Source organism: Brachycentrus maculatus, unplaced genomic scaffold, assembly GCF_059751285.1.
Source record: "Brachycentrus maculatus isolate JH-2025_06_01 unplaced genomic scaffold, ASM5975128v1 h1tg000637l, whole genome shotgun sequence".
NCBI lineage: Eukaryota > Metazoa > Arthropoda > Insecta > Trichoptera > Brachycentridae > Brachycentrus > Brachycentrus maculatus.
In genome coordinates, this window is record NW_028281373.1 from 215,208 (window position 1) to 242,837 (window position 27,630).

The 27,630-nt window shown below is 30.2% G+C and overlaps 3 protein-coding genes across 3 annotated transcripts; 1 reads left to right on the plus strand and 2 right to left on the minus strand.

The window, feature by feature from the left end:
- Window positions 1-3,410: 3,410 nt before the first annotated feature.
- On the minus strand, window positions 3,411-4,303 carry VhaPPA1-1 (Vacuolar H[+] ATPase PPA1 subunit 1). Its single transcript, XM_088274178.1, has one exon. The coding sequence runs from the start codon at window positions 4,187-4,189 to the stop codon at window positions 3,563-3,565; it is 627 nt and encodes a 208-aa protein (XP_088130304.1). The 5' UTR covers window positions 4,190-4,303; the 3' UTR covers window positions 3,411-3,562.
- A 1,397-nt stretch (window positions 4,304-5,700) lies between these two features.
- LOC148300886 (mpv17-like protein 2) lies at window positions 5,701-11,466 on the plus strand. The gene is made up of 3 exons (XM_088274168.1): window positions 5,701-6,124; window positions 7,643-7,881; window positions 9,090-11,466. The coding sequence occupies exons 1-3, from the start codon at window positions 5,890-5,892 to the stop codon at window positions 9,240-9,242; spliced, it is 627 nt and encodes a 208-aa protein (XP_088130294.1). The 5' UTR covers window positions 5,701-5,889; the 3' UTR covers window positions 9,243-11,466.
- Window positions 11,467-16,168: 4,702 nt separating this feature from the next.
- On the minus strand, window positions 16,169-26,720 carry LOC148300887 (GTP-binding protein Di-Ras2). The gene is made up of 4 exons (XM_088274172.1): window positions 26,232-26,720; window positions 20,008-20,103; window positions 18,257-18,517; window positions 16,169-18,011 (listed from the first exon to the last, which is right to left on the minus strand). Exons 1-4 carry the CDS (start codon window positions 26,382-26,384, stop codon window positions 17,874-17,876), a joined length of 648 nt encoding a protein of 215 aa, XP_088130298.1. The 5' UTR covers window positions 26,385-26,720; the 3' UTR covers window positions 16,169-17,873.
- Window positions 26,721-27,630: the final 910 nt, after the last annotated feature.

Sequence of the window (27,630 nt, forward strand, 5' to 3'; positions counted from 1 at the left end):
TCGCAGTCCGTTGGTATGATGTAACTTGTATAGCAATGACATCTGTGGATATTTGTATGTGTTCATCTTCAAACCCTTATCCACAACCCAATGGTGCATAGGGCACTGCATCATATTAACGCATTGTTATCTTGATCGTTAACACGTGATGAAAAGGTGATCAGCCCTCCGCTTCAAGTACCAAACCAGGGTAATATTGAATAAAAAAATTAATTTTTATATTTATTTGACCCCCCTGAGAGCCGAACACGGGACCTCCAGGATGGCAGCCATTAATTGTACTCAAAAACTGGATTTTACCTTAGGGTGATTTATTGGCCAGTTGCTGTAAATATCCATACTTTCCATATTCCTTTCATATTAAAAAAAGCTCTCTGTTGAGACACCAGTATTATCTCACACATGTTAATCCTTCGGTAACTGAATTTTTTACACCTTTGCTGACTCCATTCATTTAGGAAAATGAATGGAGTCAGCATTCCATTTGCTTTTGCTTCACCTCTCCATATAGCTTCACTTGATTTTGCAACTCTTTCTCTTCTTTTCCGGGCTAATTTCAATTTCATTGCTCTGTCATCTACATCTTTTTAAAATTTTCTTCCAGCTCAACAATTAAATCTCAAGTACCATTTTTTTATGTGCCTTCTCAACAGATCATTATGAAGCCATGGCACTGCTCCAGCTCTTTCATAGTAATACTGTTTTTACATAGTAATACTTTTTTTTTTCATAGTAATACAGTATTACTATGAAAGAGCTGGAGCAGTGCCACTGCTCCAGCTCTTTCATAGTAATACTGTTTTTATAGCTTTCAATATTTTAGTAGCACTTGACTGATGGAAGAAAACAATTCCTCATTGAAAAAATATTATATAAAAAAATATAAAAAAGTTTTTGTCCAGGCCAATAAAAAAAATGGGAGACGCTATGTAGATCTTAAATTCGTAGTAGTTATTTATCGAATACCACAACTTTCTGTTAACATATTAAGTTGCAATTAAGTATTACAACTTTTTTTTACAACTTTTAATTTTTTCAAACAAAATATAATGTGATTTAATTTTCACTTAGGATATTGAAGAAAAAAAGACCGTTAACGGTAGTATAGTAATTTATTAAAATATTTTGACAGTAACATATTTGTGACTAAACTCTACATGACTTACTGAATTAAATTACTTTTTAATAAATAAATAAACAAAGCTAAAAATGTGTGAAATTATAAACATTTGTGATATGTTTTGACATATCGTGTTTCACTATGACCTTATAATAACAATGTAGCAAATAATCTTGGAATGCAGAATATAATTTTTATACAATGTGAATAAAGAAATTTGCAATTGCTAAATATGTATATAAATTTATTTTAAATCTCATGATTATACAACATAAATGAATAGATTAGTAAACGCTATGTACCTTTCTAAGAAAACATATACACTTTTTAATGAATTCAGAATGGATATTGCCTTGGGAATTTCAGTTGAATAAAACACAACATCAAGATTTGTTTTGGTGGATGCACGATAGATAATTTTGCATAATACTGGTAAACGCTATCTAATCAATCATTACTGTGAAAAATAACTATTATTAGGCCTGTTTCATACTAAAGCTTATATTTGCTGAAGTAATATTGAAATTATCTCATGGCATACTTAAGCATTTCAGTTTAACCCTTTGAACACGTTAAGCTAAAAATAAAAATTGATTTGAAAAATGCAAATTTTCCATAAAAAGTAAAGTATTCTATAAAATTCCTTTCTTTTGTTTAAGCCATGGACTATGGTCAATTTACGCGTCCAAAGGAGAAAAATATTCAGGCGACTTTAGTCGATTTACGCGTCCAAAGGCTTAAACAAAATTTTGACTGAATACTCCTAATGACTTAATGCTCCAAGCGACACATTATGTAATTTCAACGGAGGCCAAAAACAAAAGTTAAAAAAAAATCTTTGTATAAGTTAAATGCTTTATTGGATTTGAAACTTTTTAATAAATAATTTCTGAATAGCTTATCCTTACACCATTTTTCGTTTAAATACACCAATAGACAGGGGATACCCATTGAAAGTTAAGTTAGGTATACTAGCAAGTGGGTGATCTCTGCCAAAAAGGTGGGCAGAGCAGCATTGAGAATCAGAATTCTTCTAAAGTACGAAATAGGGAAGAATGTCACATACTCTGATAAAAGTCTTAGGTATATTACTTTACAAAAAAATCAACAAGTAGTTTGGAACTTATATGCGAATGGTTTGCATCACATAAAAATACACGGGAGTTTAAAAAATCAGAGTAAACTTGGCTTCCAATTGTGGGCAAAACTGTAAATGTTACAGTGTATAAAGTGATCTCTTAACCAGCCAATAACAAGTAAGCCTTGTAAATACTTCAATATGCATACTCCTTACTCAAGAAAAGTTCTCCTCTGTTATATATAATATTACAAGTAGGGAATGAAATTGTTAATTAATTTTGTTTGGCATAACTTACCCACAATAGATGAACTAAGAGTGAGTTTTGTACAAGTAATGTAATCACACATACTAAAAAGAAAAATGATATTAAGTTACCAAAAAACTCAAAATCCATTACATATACAATATATTACATACAGCTCTAAAATGTTAGACCTATGCTAAACCCTAAAGCAAAATTCAAATAGAATTTTCACGGAGAGCCTGACAATAATAATGATAAACAATTACTATTATTTATTTCATTTCCAATTGATATCCCTCTAATGACATGCCACATTTCTACAATATTTTACACATAAAAGTTACAATGAGGTTTTTTTTGGGTTGTTGACAGAAAATGGGACTGATATGCAGGATGCAATGTTAGGTACATAATTTTTATACCTTGGGTTTTATTTTTTAATAACTGCCCTATGGATACTAAGATTTTTTTTATAAAAAAATTAACTTAAAAGTTGTTTGTAGATTTAAGGAGTAAGAACCTGCATCCAGTTAGATGACTATCATTCCTAAAACAAGTTATTTACAAATATAGTATAATATCTTACAAAATCAAATTTACAGAAGTGTGTTTTAATAATAACATGTTTGTGGCTGGTTTTACTATTTCGATTTATTTATAGACAAAACATTGTCAAACGGAAAGGTAAGACAATCAACTTATAAAAGAACTGAATAAACAATAAGTGAAAATTTAAGTGGTTCTGTTAATAACACTTGTAAATCTATAGGTTTTAGGGTGCACTTATCATATTAAAAAATACTATGCCCTTTTACACAAAAGGGACTTGAAAAATCAACTCGATCAGTAATAACAATAATTTATTAAATACAATATTTCTATTTGAGATTGAACAACTGATGTTGAACAACATTAAACAATAATTGTTATTATTCTTTAGTTTTACTAAAGGGGACTTGAATACATAAAATTGAAAATTGGGGTTTGATAATGAATATACTAATAAACTTTTTTGAAGAACATTACAACTTCCTTACACATAGTAAACTTCGTTTAATGAAAGAAAATTGCATGTAAATGGATGATAACAGGATTTTTAGATCAGTATGAACATTACTTAAATTTTGTTGCCCATCTTCACTTTAGATGTCATGTAAACACCCACAATCAATCCGAACAGTCCAATGGCAGAACCGAAGATCTCCACAATGAGGATTTTGACAAATAGAGCTGGGTTAGCAGCATCCGAGAGAGCTGCTCCAGATCCCACAATGCCAACAGCCATTCCGCAGAACAGATTAACGAGGCCAACGGCTAAGCCCGAACCGAACATTAAGTAGCCTGCCATCCAGTTTGAAGCTTTGATCGTTTCGTTCATTCCTTCATACGTAAATTCTTCCAGCAGGCCAGAGAGTACTATAGCCGTAATCAGGCCGTAGATCGCAACTGCTTCGCAGAAAATAACTGATATCAAGTTCTTGGTCTTGATGCGGGGAGCCTTGACTCCACCCCCGATAATACTGACACCAGTAGTATGAATCCCTGCAGCTGCCCCCACGACTGAGAGAGCTACAGACAAAGCTATCCCCAAGGAAGCCCATAAATATGGGGACGTTTCTTCCAAGAACCACCCAACACTAACCCTTTCTCCTTGGCCAGTTAGCAAATGGTACAGGACCAAAATTGATATTATTGTTGTGGCAGATGTGATAAAGGTGTAGCCCATACAATAACGTAGTGCCATTTTTGATATAATACAATTTATCTCACCGAATTACACACTGCAATATCGCAAACGTCAATATATTTCGGAGGAAAAACTCTAGGATTGGCTAGGATCACAAGACCAGCAGATGTACCAACGTGAACATTTTGAAAAAAGTACTTGTACTTCAACTAACTTATTAGAAAATTTTCCTGGGGACGACACTATCGTTTTTGTCTATACAAAACTGATTTTGACCATCCGAAAATTTACAAAAGTGTATGACAATAATTTAGTTCCGATGTAAATTGTTCTACAGATAGGTTTGTAGAATTGTACTTTTATATATTTTTTTGTTGGTACCTACCTTGAGTATTTTATTATTTTATTGACCAAAGATCATGGGGTACTCGCGGAAATTCACCACAGAACCTCTAAACCTTAGCAAAAAACAAGTAAAAATCCTTATCTGGACTTTGACAGGACACTGCAGACTGAGAAAAACACATGACAAAAATTGGACGACATGACTCCCCAGTATGCAAATTTTGAATGTAGGATATCACATCCTTGGAGGACCACTACTGAACTCTGAGAAAGTGAAGCTCCTACCACCAAGACAGGTCGTGAGTTTCATGACATTCGTATGTCTTGGGAGTGAGCTGTGATACAGAAGAGGTCACAATAGACCTTATATGGTCGCAGTGACATAAGGGATGCAAGATCCCTTGACCTCACAAAAAAGAGTACTTTTTTATTCTTTACTAAATTATGACTAAAAAAGTATATAATTAATAATTTTGTTACTGGTTTGGCTTGATTTAAATTAATTTTGATTTGAATGGCTGGTCGTGGCAGGCTTTTATGGTGGGACTGGATCTTTGAAGGCTGCTTCAGGAGTTGCGAAGTGTTAGCCTTAAGATATCTGGCACCAATTATTTATCTCAGAAAAGAGTTTTCATATCTCAGTGAGAAAGTTCCACGTCAGTGTGGCTGCCAGTAATGCAGCAAGCGATCAAAAGAGCAAAGAAAAGAAAGCTTTTTACTTTTTAAAAATTACTTACTCACTATAAGTGACTTTGAAATCTGAAATCTGACAAACGTGGCATTGGTGTTGCAGGCCCGTTATCGTGGCATATTTTTCGACCAGTGCATATAAGTATTATTGGTGATATGCATTTATTCCCTTAATCATCTTCATAACAGAATCACATATTTATAACAGTTTCAATAATGATAACAAAAATATTGAGTGTTCAATATTGAATGTTTTCAAAAAAATATGGCCAAATTATTTATTGTTATCAAAAATTTCACTTTTAAAAATTAATCGTTTCAGTGTAAATTGTGAATTTTTTTTTTAAATAACTGAGAATTAAAAAAAAAATCACACGATCCAGTATGCCTCCCAATTGAAAATACCTTATCCGGAAACGAGAAAACGACTTTGCAAATCGAATCAAAATCGAATTCGGAAAATTGACATGCGACGAGGCTAAACCAAACGTCAAAAACTAAAAAAAAAAACATTATGGGTCATCAAGGCCGTCCCTACGTCACAGCTGTCATTTTTATTATATAAAAGTTTATTTTAGTAGATATAACAATGTAGTTTAAATTAGTTTTATTCACGAGTCGTCAGTTTGGCACGGGATCGGATCACCTGATTGTGTCAATATTTTTTCTAAAGTGACGTAATATATTTTCTAGTCAATTTAAATAAATTTTTATTTTATACGATGGCTGTGTTCGAGCGTATATTAACAAAGTTTCCAATTTTTTCATTCCGTTCCGTTGTCCACGTAAGAGAAAAAACTACGTTTAATAAGAACGTGCGTAGTTTGTTTGGAAAATATCTTATATTTACCAATACTATCAGCTCAGGTGTACTAATGGGCGTTGGTGATATGATACAGCAGGAAATAGAGTATAGGCAGAAAATTTTATCCCGCCGCTATGAATGGGACCGTGTTGGTGCGAATGATAACTTAACTCTTTAGCCCTACCCTGGTTAATGCAATCAAATTAAGTCAAATATTTATAATTTGTATTTTTAAACACACCTTACACTGTATTTTTATTTTTGAGTTGGATGATTTTAAAAATAAAAATTAGAATGGCAACTACCTGTTATCAATAAAAACTATATCTATAATGATAGAAATACTGAAACTGGTAAAAAGACAAAAGCCATAGTTTCCGAATATGGTTTCCATATTCGAGTGCCGACAGTACACATTTGCTCTGAATGTATTGTTATCACTGTTCAGGATATTTACCTTTTTGAGTAATACAAAGCTTGGCAATGTTTTTATATAGGTTTTCACATGCGTATGTTTTGGCTTTAAGGGCTAAATCTAAAAACACCAAAAAAATATGAAAAAAATAAATGGCTGATCTAATAACTATTTTGAATAGGCGATTTATCTACATGAATAAAATCAACATGAGAATATTTTTACATAGGGCGTTTGTGCATTAAACGGAATTTTACCGTCCGGCACATCAATAATTTTTATTTATTCACACAAACGCCCAGAGGGCTTTTACAAGTAAAAATTCAAGTTACAAAAAAATATTGAGTTAAAAGTATAAGTTACAATTTTTTTTGCATATAAAACAATGATTGACTTAGATTGGCTTGTGCTTTTGTCCATCTTTCTTCGGATCGGTGCTTTTGATCGGTCCGTGAACACGTTGCGCGTAAATTTGATCATGCTAAACAGTCGTAGTCGCTTTTATTTTTCAAAACCGGACTGCCGGACAGTAAAATTCCGTGTAGTGCACAAGAAGCTATAGTATACAAAAAATAACAAGAAAAAATAAAACCACCGAGATATGTATTGGGGGAATTGTCTCAATTTATAAATTTTAATATAAATAAGATCTACCTCTCTTGGTAGGCTATTCTGTAAACTAGTCAATCTCCCATGTATGTATCCCAGTTATGTATCCCATGTAACTATCAGTTAGGCATTAGTGCGAATTAGACAACTCACGCAATTTGACCTAAGTCACCAGTTGTTTCGCAGGACTTCTATCCATGTAGTATGTAGTTTCCATAAATGTTTTCTGTTATAGAGATTATTGGTGTCAGCTGATGTGTAAACATGTGAAACATCTCTGTGAAACTTCTTTTTTTCTCCATCTATAGATGGTTGATGTGTTGTAAATGATTGATTATAAATGGAAAAAGAAAAAAAAACCATTAACATACACAGCAGAGAAAAAGTAAACACATTTTATATACGGAACTTATTTTATAAAGTTTTATTAATAATACTGTTTTACCTTTCCAACATCATTAAGTATCTGGGCTATTATTCAAACACAAATTTAAAAAAACATGCATAATTTTTTACAATTTATGAATAAATAAATATGGTTACCAATTAATCAAAAGGGTAGGGTTTAGGGTTATTTTAAATTAACAAATTGATTTGAATTATGTAATAATCTATGGCACTCCTAATTATATGGGTAATATTTCAGGTCGCATGTTTATCATTGGTCTGATTCAAGGTGCACCACAGCATTGGTTCTATTCCAATTTAGATAAATGGTTACCAGGAACCGCAGTGAAAACAATCGCCAAAAAAATAGTCGTTGATCAGTTGATGGCCTCAACTTTTTGCATTGTACTTTTCTTTACTGGAATGGGGCTAATGGAAGGAAAAAGCTTAGAAGGATGTGTATCTGAATTAAGACAAAAATTCTTCACTGTTTACATAGTTAGTATTAACTTACTTCAATTATATAATTTTGATTTCTCTACATCTGAATTTCATTAAACTAACACTTGTTACTATCACTCTACTGTGATAGAAATCGACTCGTATAGTTTTCAATCATATTTTTATGATTGTTAACTCTTTGGCAGATGATTTGTGTAGAAGATTTTATTTGTATTTTATTTAATTTGCAAGTTTTTTTATTTCAAATAAATGATATCAGAAATTTTTGAAACATTCAAATAATACCGACATTGGGCGACGTCCATACACATAAAGTCAACCGGTAGAATACATTCAACTACCTCATAAATAATGCGAGAAAATCGGTTTGAGCTATTTCTTTGCCGGGGTGCCCGTACCAGGAACGGGCAAATCCACATGGGACTATTCTTTTTTGCCCGTATGTGGTGCGGGTAAATCGAGCAAAGGGTTAAAAATATATGTCAACTAGGTAAATTTTAGAATCTTTGCAAATATACCCATTAAGCAAAACTTTAACTTGAGAACGAAATATGTAATCTTGTTTATTTTTATTTTTTTAAAATGAATTAAATCGTTTAAATAAATATTTTTAAACATTTAATTTTATTTCAATAAAGTAACTTCACCATTACGGAATAAATCTATAAACCAGATTAAATTCAGCTTCACAACTGTAATCTGTATCAGTCTATAACAATATACGAGTACATTGGTACCTCAGTATACACCCTCTAGAGAGTAATTACAACTTGATATTTGTGAAAAAGTTTTTAGGAAATATATGGCATTTTTCAGGTTTGGAATTCAGTAGGCATCAAAATAAAATTAAAAAACCAACACGTTTATAGTATCTTTATTAATTTCAAATGGTGTAAATTTCCCTTTATTTCTTAAGAGAAAATTTTGTTTGGTATGCATCCTATTAAGTATAATTGTAAGGATCTGGAACAGGTTAGGTACCATTGTATTAGTAGCAACTATTTATTTTATTGCGTTAGTTTGTCAGTTTGGTACCATGGCATATCTGGATAGACACTCGTAGACAAAACAAATTTAAAAAATAGTTTGTATTGGTCTTAAGTGTTGTAATTTATTATTCATTAATTCTTTCCTCACCAGCAAATGAGCCTCTAAAACTGAAGCTATGCAGGTCCATTCTCCGAAGAAAAAATAAATACATAACTTAATTTTATTTATTCATATTAATTTATCTTTTTTTACAGACTGATTGGTGCGTTTGGCCTCCAACACAGTTCATCAATTTTTATTTTATCCCTGGAAAATTCAGAGTCCTTTATATTAATGGGGTTACTATGTTGTATAATATATTTTTGTCTTATATTAAGCATGTTGATACTCCTCATGATAAGTCTTAACAGCGCATAATACACTTTTAGGAGAGAAAAACTATTTATTATTATTTGTGAAAATGTTATTTAGTTTTTAGGAAGAAAAAAAATTACAGTTACTTTATATGTTTACAAAGTAAAATTCTGTTGCTAGAAATAATTTTAGTGGTATAAAAAATTATCATTAACAATGTGCATATTAGATATGTACCTTTATTGGATTAAAAAAATCAATCAAACAAAATAGTGTGTAGGTAAATGTGTATAATGCAAACATAAATATGTTTTATCTATTATATATTTATTATATCAATGGTGGAAAGGGAAAAACAAGTTAGTCCTATTTTTTTGGTTAGGTGGATTAAAAAAATCAATCAAACAAAATAGTGTGTAGGTAAATGTGTATAATGCAAACATAAATATGTTTTATCTATTATATATTTATTATATCAATGGTGGAAAGGGAAAAACAAGTTAGTCCTGTTTTGAATACTACCTACACCATAACCGTTTTGTACTTCAGTGACTTGCCCAATTAAAAATAATAAGAAGTATTGGAAAGTATATTTCCTTAATTAGATTAAACGGTTACGAAGCTGCAAATAAATTTTATATGCTTAAAGTCGCAAGTCATTAGAATCACTTGAAACCGAAAACATTTGTGACAGAAAATAATATCTTAAAAATATATATTAATTTTTGAAAAAAAAAATCAAATATCCTTTTTCACCTCTCCTGTTTTGATACACATGACTTAATGTTCAAATGATGACAGTATTCTTATATTTAATATATACTTAAACTATTTTAAGTATATTTGTTTTATAATAAAATAAAAATTGTTCTAGTCACAATGAAACCCTCGTTATATATCTTAAGTAAATAAAATATTTTATTATTATTCAAAAAATATTATTTTGATAAATAACAGTATTTTATTGATTTGTGTTATTTTACAATAATACTGGTATTGTTCTCGAAAAAAAGAGTTATGACAGATTAGAGAATCAAACCCTGGATCAACCGTGATAGTGTAACAATTCAATTGCTTATGTACTTTGCTATACTTTTCTGGACCGGTCCAATAATATTATTAATACGAATTTAAAATTGTTTTCCGTATAGTATTAATTGACTGATGGAATGAATTATGTATTATTAGTTATAAGGTTTATTGTTTTGAATAAAAAAAAAATAATGATAGGTTTTACGAGATTTATTAAATCACATATAAACTCGACTGAAATCTGAAAGGTTTTTTTCGCTTCTTAATTCTCTTAAACAAATAAGTAGCCGTTTAGTTGAATTTTGTTTGATATTATTTTAATAATTCATATATACACACAAATAATGTACATAGTTATAACTAACTAACCCGTATCACACTATTTCTCCGCAGAAGAGGCAGAGAGAACATCACACCACTCTGTTTTTGCAAACCTTCTTTACCTCTTCCATATTCATCCATCGCCCCTTATACATACCCGCTGATTATCTGACTTCTAACCTGCCCACTTGTATTTAGAGCATGCCAAATTTTCCTTAATATTCCTCTGTCTCTCAAAATAAAAATACAAATGCAAATGGAAATCCAACTACATTTCGGCTCATAGATTTGTTTTACTGTTCTTTCCTCATTTATTCGTTCCACATGTCCAAACCATCTCAACACACCTTTTTAATTTAACATTTTTATTTTATGATTGGAAATTTTGTATTATTTAATAAAAACATTTATCTCAGATTTAAAAAAACACATATTCTGATTTGACACTTGCAACTAAGGATTCTGAAGAGTTGGGTTTTTTTCATTCCCAGGATTCTCATGGCTTTAACTGTTATGCGTTTGTCTCAAAAAACGCCTTATCGGTGCAAAAAAGTCCAATAAATCTTTTGACCGTGGGAATTATGAAATTGTACCCTCTTTCCATATTGAGGCAAAAACCTGTTTATTAATTTTTTCAAGATACAATTTTTTAATGAAATTTTAAATGATTTAATAATTTATAAGTTTTATTTCGTTGTCCCCGGAATTTCAAAAATTATAACCCCAGATTTGGCATACTGAAAAAAGTATTCCCAGGTTGTCTCGACATAGATTCCGTACTTGGAAGCCAATTGAAGGTCTCGCATAATATAAGTAAGCACACTTTTTATGTTTTTATTTAAGATTTCAGAGATGGTTGCTATTGATTAAATTAAAAATATATGTAATCAACTTTTTCTTTACGTGATCTGTAAATGTTACTGTTTGTTAAATAAAAATATTTATACTTATACTGTAGTTTAATTTTATGCACAAACATATCCAAATAAAATCGAGGTGAGTCCTGGAAAAATAAAATAAATATAAGAGTGCATTTTTGTTGATGTTTGCGATACAAACAAATTGAAAGTCATTCTGTTAGGCAGTAAATAAAGTTTAATAATCTATTATGTGCTATAAAAGTACTGTATTGGTTGGTTGAAAGATATTGCGTATATAAATAAAAGACATTCCTTTTTTAATGTGATGATATTTTGTTCAGTAATAGGTATAAGGATAAATTTAAAAAATATAACAGAATTCTACATATAACATAATAATAAGGGGGTCTCGTTATAACCATAAATACAAGCAAAACCCTACATCTATATCTAGGCTGCTATTGGTCAACAAACATTTTATGCAACCTTACATCGTAATATGTAAAACTATCAAATTATTTACATTGATAAAATTATTGATGCAGTTAAAATATTGCTTATAACAAATTTCGTATTCACTTTAAGATTGATTTTTCTGAGTTTCACCCATCATATTCAGGAACTTATTCAGGAATTATCTTTTCGAGACTGGTATTCCACAAGAAATCACATCAAAATAAACCAAATCATTCTATGATTTAAATTCGTATTATTTTTTTTATTTTTTGACATCTCATCAAAGATGAAGAAGAATATGGAAGTCTGGGCATTTACGGGGCTTACGACCGTCATAGGCTGGTTTGAGTGATCACTTTACACACGTGTAACATTCACCAATTCTACCCATTATTGACAACCACACTACTCAAATTCTTGGAAGTTCTGTATATATGAACCAATTTAGAAACCTTGTTCATGAATAACTAAAACTTCACTAGCGACATCTATCGGTGAGATGTAAAGAAGCTTTTTATTAAGCAGAAACTCTTATATTAGTATGTGAGATCCGAATCCCGGATTATAATCACACACATGAGAAACGCCAGAAAATACCATTTTCATTTTAAAATAAAAATAATATGAAAATAACTCCTGTAATTGGAGATAATCCAGATTTTGTGAACAAGTATTTGGACACACTCAAAATGTTGTAAATAAATTATCTGGTCAAATTATAAGCTTAATAATAAAAATGAAAATGGTATTTTCTGGCGTCATATGACTTCTACTATAGTTTAAAATTTGGGGATTTTAGTCTGATAAATCTGGTAAATGTTGAATTTGAAAGTTTTGGCAAAACTAAAATTTACAATTCTGCATTTAATAAAATTACATAATAAAAGCATATTGAAATTGAAAAAGTTATAATTTATGGTGTCCTTAACGTGAATTGTGTAAATATGTAGTTCTTAATGTGGCTCGGTAGAAGAAAACTAATGTTAAGATATTCATTGTAACGAGTTTATAAACTATTTATTATTGCATTGGTTAATGATTTGATTTCTCATTTGGACTTTATATGAATAGAAAATTTCAGCAGTAATCTGAATGTTAAATTTGTATTCCCTACTTATTAATACGCAAGTGTAAATAAATACTCTAATTGGATATGTATGGTGAATGATATTAAGTGCATATTATGTTCTACTCTAGCTTTTTCCTACTAATTAAGTATTTATGAATGAAATATTATACTCTAATTGAACCCAATACTTTATGTTGCTTTAATTCATGTAATATAGTATTCGCATTAATCTCTTACATATGTATAAATAGTTATTCCTTCGAGGTTTTGTCTCCAAATAATTAAATCAAAATCTTTAGTAGGCTTTGTTATTAACATACCGGGTGTTTGGAATTTCACAAGTACTCCGACTTTATATATGCAATCCTCTGGTAAAAAAGCCAGGCCTGATCTAAAGTGTGGATTACAAGTTTAAATCGAGAAAAACATATAAAAATATTTTCTTTCTTGTTTTATTTCATTGAATGTATTTAGATATTCTGGTTCGCATAAAAACATTTATGAGAAAAGACAGCTTTAAAACCCTGGATAGATGTCTTTTCTATTGGAGATAATAAATGCAGGAAAAACCCACTAAATGAGGTAAATATATTTTATTTTGTAATGAATTATTCTCTTACGAATTTAAGCAACAATCTGTTATTGAAATTTACAGGGTCAGATTAAAAAAAAGTGATTACGTAAGTAGTGGTATGATTTAGAACTCAATTTATGTCTCTCCACGTATATGTATTAGAGTATATGATAATCAATATTTCAAAAAACATCTTAAAAATCTAAACATCCCTCTATCATTAGGCCATTTTTAAAATATGTATTTTAAATATATAACCTAAAACCATTCGTTGTAATAAAATCCACAATATATTAATATTACTTGTAACTATATAGTAATTTAATATTTCGTTGCTTGTAAATTGCATTTTGACATTAGGTGTCAGATAATGCTCACATTTGAGTATAGGAATCATTAAACATATAATTATATCTAAATAAACACATTCGTTTAAATACGTCTTATTTATCCAATCAGCATTTCCCAAACGATATTTATTGGTCGCTGAATACAATGTGTATTCAAAAATATTTGGTGGTCCCCCTCACTATTCATGCTGTGTATTAAAAAGTGACTTTCACAATGAAATGATCAATAATTAAAGAAAGGCTGCAAAATACATAAACTTTTAGAAGCATTGAAAACTTTTATTGGTTGAGATATTGAATGGATCAAAACATTCACAATCTTATACTCTGCAATATGGTAAGTTTATGTTCTAACGTGTGCCAGAATTATTGCCAGTAAAAACAACCTACTTCAAATAACTAATATTTAAACTAAAGGCGCGAATATAAACTGACACAGACACTGTTTAGAACCAGTGGAGCAGTTTGGGAAATGCTAGATAAAATTAATTAATAAAAATATACTTTTATCAATATATGTATAACTATTTTTTTACAACATTAATTTCATAGTACATTCTTGTCACCATAATAAAAAATAATTACTACAAATGTTTTTATGTAGGTTAATGTAATTATTTACGGTTTAGGGTTATTGTCATGTACATATTGTTTCAGAACATTATCTTTCCATTTGAAGATCATTATCGGTTACAGTTGATCAATCATATTAGTTTTTGAATAGTAATAAAACTTTTGTACAATATTCATATTACATATTACAACATAGATAAAAACCAAATAAAAACATCTAAACAAACACACACACACACACACATATATATATATATATATATATATATATATATATATATATATATATATATATATATATATATATATATATATATATATATATATGTATATATATATTTTTATATATATATATATATATATATATATATATATATATATATATATATATATATATATATATATATATATATATATATGTGTGTGTATTTGCACATGACGATTAATGTGGGTTACTTTTAAGGGTTTTTTCCACTTTTTTGTTATTGCATCTTATTGATAATGTTGAATCATACACCCATTGTGTCACAAAAAATAACCGAGGACAATATTATAAAGGCAATCTAACAAAAATTGACTTTTACAATTTTTTCTATACCCATTTATATTAAAAAACTAAACAGCAATAAAGTAATATTACGATTTTATCCTGAGCCTCAGTTAAATATGGCACTAAAGAAAATTAAAAAAATTAGTTTAAATTCCATTACAATTTAACTATGCTCATACTGTGTGTATTCATTTATGCACACATTTCTTAAATAAACAATAATGTGTTTTGCATGTATACATGTCCTTTTACATTATGTACAGTGGACAAGACCACAGAGGATTCGCACACTAATTTTATTTTATTTATTCTACCAGTCGGCTTCACCAAAAAATATTTTGGCTACATTGCGACCACATGTATGTTTTGTTGTTCTTCCGAGACGAAATCTGTTTAAGAGTATATGAAAACTTTATAGGATTATGTAATATTTTCTGAGAACCAGAACATTAATTTGTTTAAAATGATTTCCACTGTACATGAAATATAAGGTTCATATTTTAAATACAAGATGTTTCCTATCACAGAATATAACAAATGCAATATTATTTAAAAGTTATTTAAAAAATTGTCAACCATTTAAATCTCACTCTTGTCATAATGAATTAAATTACGGTATACTTTTAAAAAATTGTCTTCAAATAATTTGTATAATTTTGTTCACAAAAATATGTTTCAAAAATGAACATTTAAATATATTATATAAATACACACAAAAACAATTATGGATTTATTTTTCAATATTATTATATTTTACAATAGGGTATTACCACACTTCGATTGGCCAATAAGTTATAACAAAAATCACAATATCTCAAATAAAATTTCATTGCTGATAATACCCTACACATAAGGTCATAACCACAGACATTTATTTATAAATACATATTATTATATGCTCTCAATAATTTAACATCCATATATTAATTGATTTATAGGATTCCATAGTTTCACCAACAACTTTACATTATTAGAGGGATTCATTTAGACCGATTGGTTAATGTTTTCATTTATATTTTCAAGAAATTTAATAAAACCTAATAAGTATATTTTTGAAATAAGTATATAATTTTGGCAGATGCTATTATTTACTTGAGATACATACATATGTATATATATATATATATATATATATATATATATATATATATATATATATATATATATATATATATATATATATATATATCTCACTCAATAAGTCTCTGGTCTGACAAATATATGGCAATGTAGATACACATAACATACACACATTAGAATACTTTTTCTTTGAACTTAAAAATACGCAAATTTAGTTTCTTCATTCTAATTTTGCATAAAAATATATTATATACATACTTCATTGGATAGTTTGATCAGAATTAGTGGTTAAAAAGTTATATTAATAAAGTTAAAGCACATTTTAATATTTCACTATGTATACATCGTTGATCAATTTGTAAATATTTGGTAAAGCGGAAAGTATTGATAATTTTTAAAGGGACGATTTTGAAATTAATTTACCGCCGTCTGTCGTTGAGTAAACACGATTTGATAACAAAATTTGATCTTATTTTGAAGCTCTATTAGTCTACTTTCGTTTTTACCAAAAAGTTTTTTTTCTACCTCATACAAAAAAATTCAAGATCACGCAGGTAAAATCAGGGGGCTTGATTTTGAAGTTTTGCAGCATCCACCATATTATCCTGATATTGCACCCTCTGACTATCACTTATTCAGATCTTTGGAGCATTCGATTAAAAATAAGATTTTTAATTCATCTGACAGTGTCAAAAATCATAATAAAGGGTTCTATAATAAAGGGATTGAAAAGTTGACTAATCTCTGGAAGAAGGTCATTGAAAACAGTGGATATTATTTTATTGATTAATGTTTTTTGCAAATAATTTTTTTAAATTAAAAAAAAAATATTACTTTCTGCTTTACCTAATATCATTTTATTAAGAATCTACATTTTTACTAATTTTTTACTTATATTTTTAGGCTTTCCAATATACTAAAAAATTACATAATATGTACCGTATTAGCCATATTTTATTAAAAAAAGAATTTATAAAACCAAGGGATAACAAAATAAGACGCCAGACTGCAGGCTGTTTAAGTACATATTACTTATGTAGGACAGGAATGTGGGTTTTACTAAAGATAAACAATAATGCAGGATATATTGAATAAAGGTGGTAAAGGAAAAATGGACACGTGGCATCGCTATTTAAGTGAAAGATTATTTTTTTTAAATTGAAAGATAATTTAGGAAATAAAAATAAAAATAAAATATTAGATGTATCAATCACCTGAATGACATAAATTTTTGTCCAAAAAAATACTCAAAGCAAGGGCAATAGACCAATTATGTAAGTAAAAAAAGGTGATTCTAAATGACAATAAATAAAATAATTTTATTACAATGATAGTGTTTTAAAGTTAAATGTTACGAGGGGGTGTGATTTTTTTCTTGTCAAGTGTAACATTTGAAAACACGGATCAGAATTTTAATTTGCTTTCATATGTTCAATATTACATATTCAAATAGTGTGTTGAATAAAAGAATAATCAAGTATAGATAGGTAGAGAAGTTCAGTCTCTCTTAATAGGTGTTCAGAAGTTGTATTCCAGATATGTAGGTTGATAATTGGGCTACTACGGTATATATTATAGTGATATTTTAATAAGAGATAAAAGTGATACAAAGTGCTATAGAAGTGATTAATAAGAAGTAATCTGATTATTAAGGAATTATTAGTTAGAAACCTACATAAAGTTTTAATTTGGAGATCTTAGAATTAAGATGGAATAATATTTCAGCTATGTAGGTAAAGTGTAAATAGAAGTAATAATAGGTACAGGAGTACTATGTACAGCTACTACCTCATCCCAAAGGTAGAAGAATATGTACATTTCACATCATTGAGCATTTTTCTCGACCCCCTGTAGATGGTTCTCCTCCGTCCACTTTTATACCCTTCTCTTTTTTTTTTTTACTTTTGCCATCAACTTGTAGAGAGACGTTTCTGTTCTTTTCCATATTCAACAGTTCCTGTAATCATATTTCAGAATTAATTTAATGTTAAAAAATGCATAAAAATGTTAGACTAAAAATGAATGTACGAAGAAGAAAACAAGTAAATTTTTTTCTGTCTTTTGACTGTTCTAACAAAAATTGGCTTTTCTCCCATTCACTCTTTGTGCAAGGAAGAACGCAAGTTTTCCCGAATGTAAATGTAATTAAAAAAATATATATAGAACTATTTATTGCTCGGGTGTCAAAGAAAAAGGTTTTACTTGGAAAAGCTGCTTGACATTGTGATTGGTCTTGGCGGAGGTCTCCATGAAGGAGACTCCCCAGGCCGCGGCCTCCGCCTGTCCCTCGCCCACGCTGACTTCACGCACTTCCGCCGCCTCGTCGCACTTGTTGGCCGCCAGCATGACCGGGATGCCGGGCAGCTCCGAGCCCTTCAGCTCCTTGATGGTCGCCCATATCGGCCGCAACTCCTCCAGGGACTGACGACTGCTTACTGAGTACACCAGGATAAAAGCGTGTCCCTGGAAAATTCATTCTCTTACTTATTTCTTTTCATGTTGATAAATATTTTCAATATGTCTAACATGGATCATCTGAGTTTGCCACTTTTAAATCTGTTTTGGCCATTCAATTCATTCTACTTGGTCATACAGAATTTTCTCTAATTTGAGAGTTTTACATTTTGTAGTCGTACAGGAGAAGGTGACCAACTAACAAAACGTAAAATGTTCAGGAGGGCCATTTAAGTCACTTGCTTGGAAACAAAATAAACATCAATGCATCAGTTAGTCATTTTTAACAAGGCAATATATTATACTTCCAAGTTTAAAATCCTTTGGGATTTTTTCAGGGCAATATTAAGCTAGTAAGATATCAAATAGTCAATGATCATGTTTTTAATAAAAAATACACTCGGTCACTTTCTCCTGTATGACTACGATATGTTCATCAAATCTTGTGGGCTTGGGTAATTCATTGTTTAGATTAAAAGGAATCATATAGCCCAGATTTTAAAACCAGATAGATGATTATCACAATGTTGAATGATGTTTTCAAGGACCTTTATCATCATTTAGATTTATAGGAATCATGTTGCCCAGATTTTAAAACCAGATAGATGAATATCACAATGCGAAACAATGTTTTTGTGGTCCTCATACTTATAGTTCATTATTGAATTACATTACTCTGCTTTGAACACCAGTTGGTGCAATTTCCTTAATTGTAACTTTTATAACTTTAGAAACAACACAGTTTAAATATTGAAATGACATCTTAATACTTTGGTGGACAAAAAATAATATTTATAATAATAGATTTATATTATCCACTGACACTTCGTGATGGAATTGCATTTTTAATTTATTATTAGATTAAAACCAATATTTTTAGCTTTTCCACTTTTTTATTTGACCAGCGACCGGGTTTCGTCGTAACCGACATCATCAGACTGGTCTGCCAGTCTGATGATGTCGGTTACGACGAAACCCGGTCGCTGGTCAAATAAAAAAGTGGAAAAGCTAAAAATATTGGTTTTAATCTAATAATAAATTAATATTTATAGTCACAATACAGTCGACAAGGAGTCTGTGAAAATATTATTTTAGGGCAATTTTCCTAAGTAGTTGGGTTACATGTTCAATGCGTATAAAAAATGTAATTTATACATTTAAACTTAAATTTGCAAATTTAAGTTTATATAAGTCATAACTTTGTTCAAAATCAAATACTGCTTTCTATTTAAACATCATAAAAAAGAGTTTTCCTTCGTGTTTTTTAAACACATTAAACCGGTTATGAAATCTTATCTTTATTCAACACAACTCCCGTGTTCAACGCGCGGCTGCAATATTTGTAGGAACACGTGAGCCGTGTTGAACGCACAGAATTTGTCAAGCAACCGGATAATATTGAAGGTGATTGATGGCCAGACTATGTGAGGTATTGTTTAAAGAAACATTCCCTATCTACTGCTATAAAGAATGTTGGGAACAAATGAAAGTTTACTTACTTTACTGATAGAGAGACGTTGCATAGCAGGAAACTGATGAGATCCTGTGGTGTCTGTTATTTGGAGAGTGCAGATATTCTTATTACAACTAATAACCTGAAATTATAAATTGAGTAGTGTAGGAGAGATGATATAATTAAGAGAATCAGTATTCGTAATATATCAAGTTTAACTACAGTAAACCGCCCATCACATAAAGATAAGTGTTTCATTATCGGAGGGAACGTTATTAGGGGGTAAATGTTTTCAAATTGTATTTTAATTTCATAATGACAAATTTCAGTCGTTTCTGCTGGGTAATGTAAAAATACAATTTAAAACATTCACTCCCTATTATGTTCCCTTCTACAACGCGGTATCTATCTCAATATTAAAGGGGGTTTACTGTATATTCTATAAAAAATGTTAACAATTAATTTTATCGTTACAAAAAGCTGTAAAAAACGCTACTCTTTTATGTCACTTGCCTTTAATCCATCATCGTACCTGCTATTTTCGGAATTTTTAGCATATGTACTGCATATGATAAGAGAGTATTTTATAATTAGATCTTAATATTAGTTCAAAATCTAAAAAAGTTCAATAAGTATAATTTATTTACTCAAATAATAAAAGCATCTATCAAATATTTCTTGACAGATTATAAATTGGAAGAAAAAAGATAGTAAGAAAAAAGACAAAACAAAAGAATAAGATAAAACATGAAAGGTACTAATAAATATATAGGCAGGGCACATTTTATTTTTTTCCCGAGCTCTAAACATTGACATGTTTTGAATCCATTTAAATGACTACTTTAACACATTTGTTGTTATTATAGTGTTATAAAAAGTGTATTGAAATATCACAAGATAGTGCAGCGAACGGAGTGGATAAATATTTGGTGAGATGCTTCTCTACTTATGAAACTGCAGCCCCTAATTTTTTTCAAATAAAAGAAACACTTTTTGCTTTTACATAAATTTGAAAAATATTTAATTGTTTCAGAGTAAAGAGTGAAGCCGTACATTCCAGATACATTAGATGAAAAGATATCAATGGGCTCCATCAGCTTTGCCTACAGCATCAGCCAAAGATATTTTACCAATTTCTAATTACCGAAGCACTCAATTTTTGGAAGTACATATCTCTTAATCTGGGACAAAAAAAATTCCCTTAGAATCCACAATATTTTGACGCAATGGTTTAAAAATCATATTCATACTTACAAATTTAGATTGTTGCCAAGTTTTATAATATCTAGAATAATTATTAGATAAATATTTTTAATATGATACTGCAAATCTATTAGAAGATAAATGATGTGTCTTTTCCTTTCTCAGGTATATAATAAATATTTTTTTTGAGTTTTTTTTGTAATTGAAGTTTAAAAATAACATTAAGGTATATTATGTTTGTTAATAAACAATATTTGAACACAGAGCCTGTCATGATTTATGTCGAATTAATAATTTTGTTTAAAGCCTTTTAGTAGAGATATTCACAAGGTTCGGTGGGAAAATTCTGAAGCATACCCCCTCCCTGGATCGGATATCTGGAAACCCGAGGGATGAATAGTATAACTCTTAACTCCAAAGGTTGCTAATGACACTTAAAAGTTTGGGGCCTGGTCCTTATATAATTACTTAACTACAACACTTTTTAGTATAGTTGTTTATTACAAACTCATCCATGTCATTATTTTATTTTATGTTATCACTTCCTTTGATTACTAAATAGAATGTACATTCATTTTGGATATCCAGTCCATTAACTTTGGAATCATAACGCTGCAACCATACTGCGCAACGCAACTAAAGGGTACATCCGACTACTCGGGTATACAATGATCCAAAGCCATCATTTGATCTGAGCCGACAATGAACGACTGTTGCAATCACTAAATCTCCATTGGAGAAGTTGCAGTTGTGCAGTGCACTTCACGCTCGCTTATTAAATGCAGCTCGAGTTACCATGAATGTTTAATTACCTAATGAATATAACCTTTCCCGTAGTATGGACGTAAATGAACGTCGGTGCGAATTTTCCTGAAAGGAGTATCGACGTTAATGAACGTCAAAGTCTATCTGTCAGTAAGTATGATTTAATTTGTATAGTAATGACATCTGTGGATATTTGTATTTAACTTTTTCATACAATAAAACCTAGAGGTGGTGAGCTTTATTTTTTATTTAAATTAATTTTTTATAATTTCTATCTTCATAATACAAAGATATTATTTTAAAAAAATACATATTTAAGTAGGATATCAATTATTGTACTCCTGGAAAGGATAATAAATGGATTTTACTAATTTATATATCATTATCAAACAGTTTGAAACTTTTAGACTTTATTAAAGGAATGTCAATTTTACTCTTTACTTTTCAGTTGTCTCCTCTCTCAGAATATGCCTGTGATCAGTAGTCTGGTCTACCATTTATTTGAACCGAATAAGTCACATCACATCTGTGTAACATAATTTTATAAAAGTTACAAATATGATGGGTTTGATAATATTGACTCCATAGCTATATATTCAAAAATATGGTCTCAGATATACTTTCATTACTGGGACAAGTAAAATACAATACTCCAGCCCGCAGACAGAGAATTAATGAAGTCCTGGTCCTTTATCATCACACAACCAATTCTGACAATTCGCTTACTCCTTTCAAGAACGTCATAAATCAAAAAACTTTATTTTTCAGCATTTTTAAAGTTTAAAAATATAATACAATTTATTAAAAATAAATATAAAGCCACTTATTGAACTTTTTACTGTGCAACAGATCTTTTGAGATTAAACCTGAAGGTTTTTTCTCATTTGAAAAATAACTAGTTTATTTAAAAAAATAAATTAAACAATACCTTTTCTTCAAAATGCAACAACACATTCTGCCCTGTAGCGGGTAAATATTAAGTTAAAAATACGCTTCTTTTGCTGGGATATAGTACATTTTCTGGGCATTCCGAAAACATGCACAACTTAAATGAACAATGACGTTCTTGAAAGGAGTGAGCGAATTGTGACTATCACCCAACTATTTATGACTATGTCTCGTTTGTAAATTGATAGATCTTGATAATTTGTTTAGATTTATACAATCACTGGACAGATAGTCAAGACCTTGTCACGAAGTAAACATTCATTTTGTGAGACATATTTATAAATTTGTATTAAATTTTAATCTGCTTAATTTTATTGTTTAATTATATTGCATTCAAAGAGATCAAATCTGTAAACAAATATCAAATTGGAAAATCAATTGCAGAACGATTTGACAGTGTGAAATTTATTATTTATGTATACTTAAGTATTAGCTTTTGTCATATAATTGGTATTTAAAAGCTATGGAATGGTTTTGAATCTGCCTGTTCAAAAGCATACATTATAAAATTTGCGCAGGTCTGATGTTAAAAAAATATAGTAATATTGGGTTGATGCAAAAGTTTTGACCGTTTTTTACATATATTGTTTTTAAATTTTTTTTTCTTGCGTATTATTTATTTAATAAATTATATAATTTCTATCAGTTCTTATAACCTTCTCCCATCTTTCTATAAACTTATTAATACCAGTTGTATAAAATTCCGTGGATTTTAATGCGAAAAATGAAGTAAGGGGTGTTTTTACCTGCTCTATTGAATAATTTTTTTCATCATTTAATTTTTTTTGCAGTGATCGGAATAAATAAAAATCAGAAAGAGCAAGATCTGGAGAATACAGTGGATGCTTGATAACATCCCAATTTATCTCATTTAGCTTGTGTTGGGTCATCATAGCCACATGTGGTCGCGCGTTGTCGTGATGAAACACTGCCCCTTTTCTGTTTACCAATTCTGGTCTATCCTTTTGAAGGACCATGTTCAATTTGGATAATTGCTGACAATATCGTTCTGCTGTACTTGTCTTATCGTGTTCCAAGAGTTCAAAATACACAATACCCTTATTATTCCACCAAACACAAAGTATAACTTTTTTTATGGATTTCGACCTTCGAAGTTGTTAATGGGGCTTGTCCAGGTATAGTCCAATGTCTTTTTCTTGTCACGTTGTTGTACACGACCCATTTCTCATCTCCCGTCACCAAACGATGCAAAAAAGGTTCATGTTTTTGTCTCGCACTCAAAGCAACGCGCGTTGAAACACGATCCAATAAATTGGCAGCCGACAATTGATGAAGTATCCAAACGTCGTACCGCGAAACCGTTTCCATACGCTTCAAATGTCTTAATGCGATTTTTTGGTTGACTCCCATCATTGACACAATCTCCCTGATGGTTAGACGTGGATCGGTGTCAATTATGACTTTTAATTCGTCGTCATTAGACTTCAATGGCCACCCGGTACGTGGTTTATCAATGAGTGAAAAATCTCCAGATCGGAATTTTGCAAACCATGTTCGTACCTGTCGAACTTTGATGACATCTGCTCCATACACTTCACAAATGTTTTTGGTTGCCACACTCGCGGTATTGTCTTTACGGAATTCATAAAGTAAACAATGACGTAAATGCACTTTATCGAACGACATTTTGAAAAAATACAAGGGGTTATTACTGTACTCTGGCCAGGCCAAAACTGAATAGAAAGTAGAGGGAAAGCATCCTTTATACAATGGAATCATAAAAAAAGAAGATACTATTCATAATTTATGAAAAAAAAAAATTTTACCTGGGATCATAAAAAACGGTCATTACTTTTGCATCAACCCAATACATATATATAAAAAGCTATACATTCAAATAAGAATAGGTGTTGTTAAACTAAAGTATTTTTAAGCTCCTTATATAAGTGTTTATTTGTTAAGAGGGTACCCTACTCGTCCAAGCCTATGTAAGCTAATGTGCATGAGTCCCTTGAGGCAAATTGAGGTTTAAACCAGATTTACTCATGTGTTTCATTATGAATTTCATTATTTGTAGTTTAAACTATAAATTGCCATCATATAGGATTTTCATTATGAAGTACAGTTACTTGAGAATGTAAAGACTGCTACATGGGTTCATTTTATGAAGGTCTGGAACGGAGTCATCCACTGTAAATTGTTTCTTCGATGTAAATTTGTTTCAAGCAACACTACGTAAGAAATTGAGTTCCATAGCAGAGATTTCACTGTACACTTATGAAAACCTAATAATTGGCAATATTTATTCGGTTGCCATGTTTTTGGTTCGTAAAATAAATATAAAAAGCGCAGCCAGGGATATAAAAACAGTGGACAAGTATTTGGACCATAGGTGAATCTTAAAGCATAAAAGGCAAGAAATTAAACAAAAATATAAAACAATACATATATTTATTTGCCAAAATAAAAATACAAGGTACAAATACAAAATAATATAACAGCATTGCCTTAGTGAATTAACCTACTACACTATTCGGTAAATTAGATAAATGAATTTCAGTACAATGTGTGTCTACAAATGTTTAGGTGAATAGGTAACTTCACTATCAAGGCAAAAATAAGCAAAATTAACAAAATAGCAAATTAACAGCAGAAATAAAAAATGCATCAACAGAATTTGAAGTATACCACAAGTTATTCTAGCTATGTTGGCAAAATGAGAAAAAATACTAATATTGTTTTTGGGTGTAAATGTTTTACCGCAAAAATAATGAAAAAAACTTATTCTATAGATTGAAGCAATCATTTTGCATTGTCTAATTGAGATTAGATATATTACATTAGACTTAACTGTATCGCAAATGACTCATATAATTACCATTGAATTTTACGATACATCTTCTCAAATCAGTGCTTGTAATTTTCTAACAGGAAGGGAGCAATATTGTTACAACTCATTTTATGCAAAATTATGAAACCTTCCTTTAGATGTGCGATGCAAAGCATCAAAACTGATGGCGAGTGATTGATTGTCTTGTGGCGAATACGAGACTAACAATTACAGAAAACGTTTGACCAGCAGTTTCGATACTGAACAAGGGGAGCTAACTAAAGCTGGTGTTTTTTCAACATTGTGCTACTAATTGGAGGTTAATAATAATGCGGGAATACGAACAAAACACAAAGTAAATGTAATCTGATTAATGATAACCTGGGATTTGAGATTTAAAAAATAAAAATAAGTTTTTACACATTATGTGATACAGAACTAACAGAGGATTGCAAAAATAAAGGCATAGGACTTACATTTTTCTTAAAAAATGTTACTACAAGTTGCAATATGAATTTCGTAATAAAATAAACGGGCAATGCGGTAAGGTGGTTAGCTCTTACTTGTCTGTATGTATCCTCGATAGTTGGTATGTAAGATTCACGAAATGTCCCTTTGACGAAACGTAATACGAGGGAACTTTTCCCAACACCTCCTGCTCCAAACACTACAACTCTGTAATCATTACTTTGTTCGGGCATTTTAAGGACAAACATATGTTGTCGGCGTGTTAAAAGAGGCGATCGGGATTCATAACTTTAAATATTTACTTGACATATGCTAGGAACGTAGCTCATGAAATAGGATGATATCTAATCCGTACAATAAACCGTTTAGTTTTCTTCTAATTTAAGAAAAAAATACAAGCAATTTTAGGTACCACATTGTGAAACCATACGTTTTAAAGTGTTAAAAAACACGTAACTTGCTCACAAAATATAATAAACAAATCATTTTATTTTCCAAACACCGATTAATGACGCCCAAAATAAACTTGTCAACCAAAAATTGCTCCGCGAGTCCCTGAATAAGAATTACATAGACAAAGACAACAGAAAAGATGCAAAATGTACATATAAATGTAATTAGAAATATAAAAACATAGACAATTAAAGCCTACTCTCCATAGACAATGGAGTACATAAGAAGTAGGAACCTAAATTATTAAGTACCTACGGTTACTAAATTGAGGTTCATAGAAAGCGTATGTATGATGTTTCCCGAATGAACTCTTTGATTGTAGGCCATTAGTTCTATTCTATAACAGTTGTTTTTATTGTTATTAACAATCAAATACTTGAAAGTGGTCAGGTAAGGAGTCGTAATAATCGGCGGGTATGTATGAGGAGATGCATGAACGTGTAAGAGGCTAAGAATGTTTGTAAAGACAGAGTGGTGTAGTATTCTATTCTCTCTGCCTACCCCTGCGGGGAAGCGGCGTGATGATTAGTTAGTTAGTTTTGCGTTTATTGTAAAAAAAACTGAATACGTATAGGTAGGTACATGTTTTGTTGGATTATCTTTTTTTGAATGGGTATTTTAAATGTAGACAACACAACCTAAAAATAATTTAAGAAGCACTCATTAAATCATTTTATTTGGCCTGAGAATTCATAAACTCTTAGCACCCAAAATTGATCAAACTGCGCCATTTAATATAAATCAAAATTACTTATTGATAGCAAAAATAATAATAAAGAAAGAAAATAACTTTTTATACACATATTTATAACTTTTTAGACACGTGAACACGTTTAACCCCTTGCGATAAAACTTTATTTTCTTGCCGCCATAGCGGTGGAACTCGAGTGCAAAAGGATAAATGTTGGTCCCCCCACCAAAATTAAGCCATACGATAATTATTCTGAAATATTCATTTCATTGAAGTAAGTAATTTTTTGTAAACTTATTTTTGTAGTTCATCTTTTCTTTATTATATTAGTTTAGTTTGCGTTTTTTTTT

Bases quoted from the DNA above. Each gene is read 5' to 3' on its own strand.
- VhaPPA1-1 (XM_088274178.1), bottom strand. From the start codon at position 4,189: ATGGCACTACGTTATTGTATGGGCTACACCTTTATCACATCTGCCACA.
- LOC148300886 (XM_088274168.1), top strand. From the start codon at position 5,890: ATGGCTGTGTTCGAGCGTATATTAACAAAGTTTCCAATTTTTTCATTC. The intron at 6,125-7,642 runs GTGCGAATGATA...GTAATATTTCAG, and splicing joins CTATGAATGGGACCGTGTTG to GTCGCATGTTTATCATTGGT. The intron at 7,882-9,089 runs GTTAGTATTAAC...CTTTTTTTACAG, and splicing joins AATTCTTCACTGTTTACATA to ACTGATTGGTGCGTTTGGCC.
- LOC148300887 (XM_088274172.1), bottom strand. From the start codon at position 26,384: ATGTTTGTCCTTAAAATGCCCGAACAAAGTAATGATTACAGAGTTGTA. The intron at 20,104-26,231 runs GTAAGAGCTAAC...TTATAATTTCAG, and splicing joins TCGAGGATACATACAGACAA to GTTATTAGTTGTAATAAGAA. The intron at 18,518-20,007 runs GTAAGTAAACTT...TGAATTTTCCAG, and splicing joins AACGTCTCTCTATCAGTAAA to GGACACGCTTTTATCCTGGT.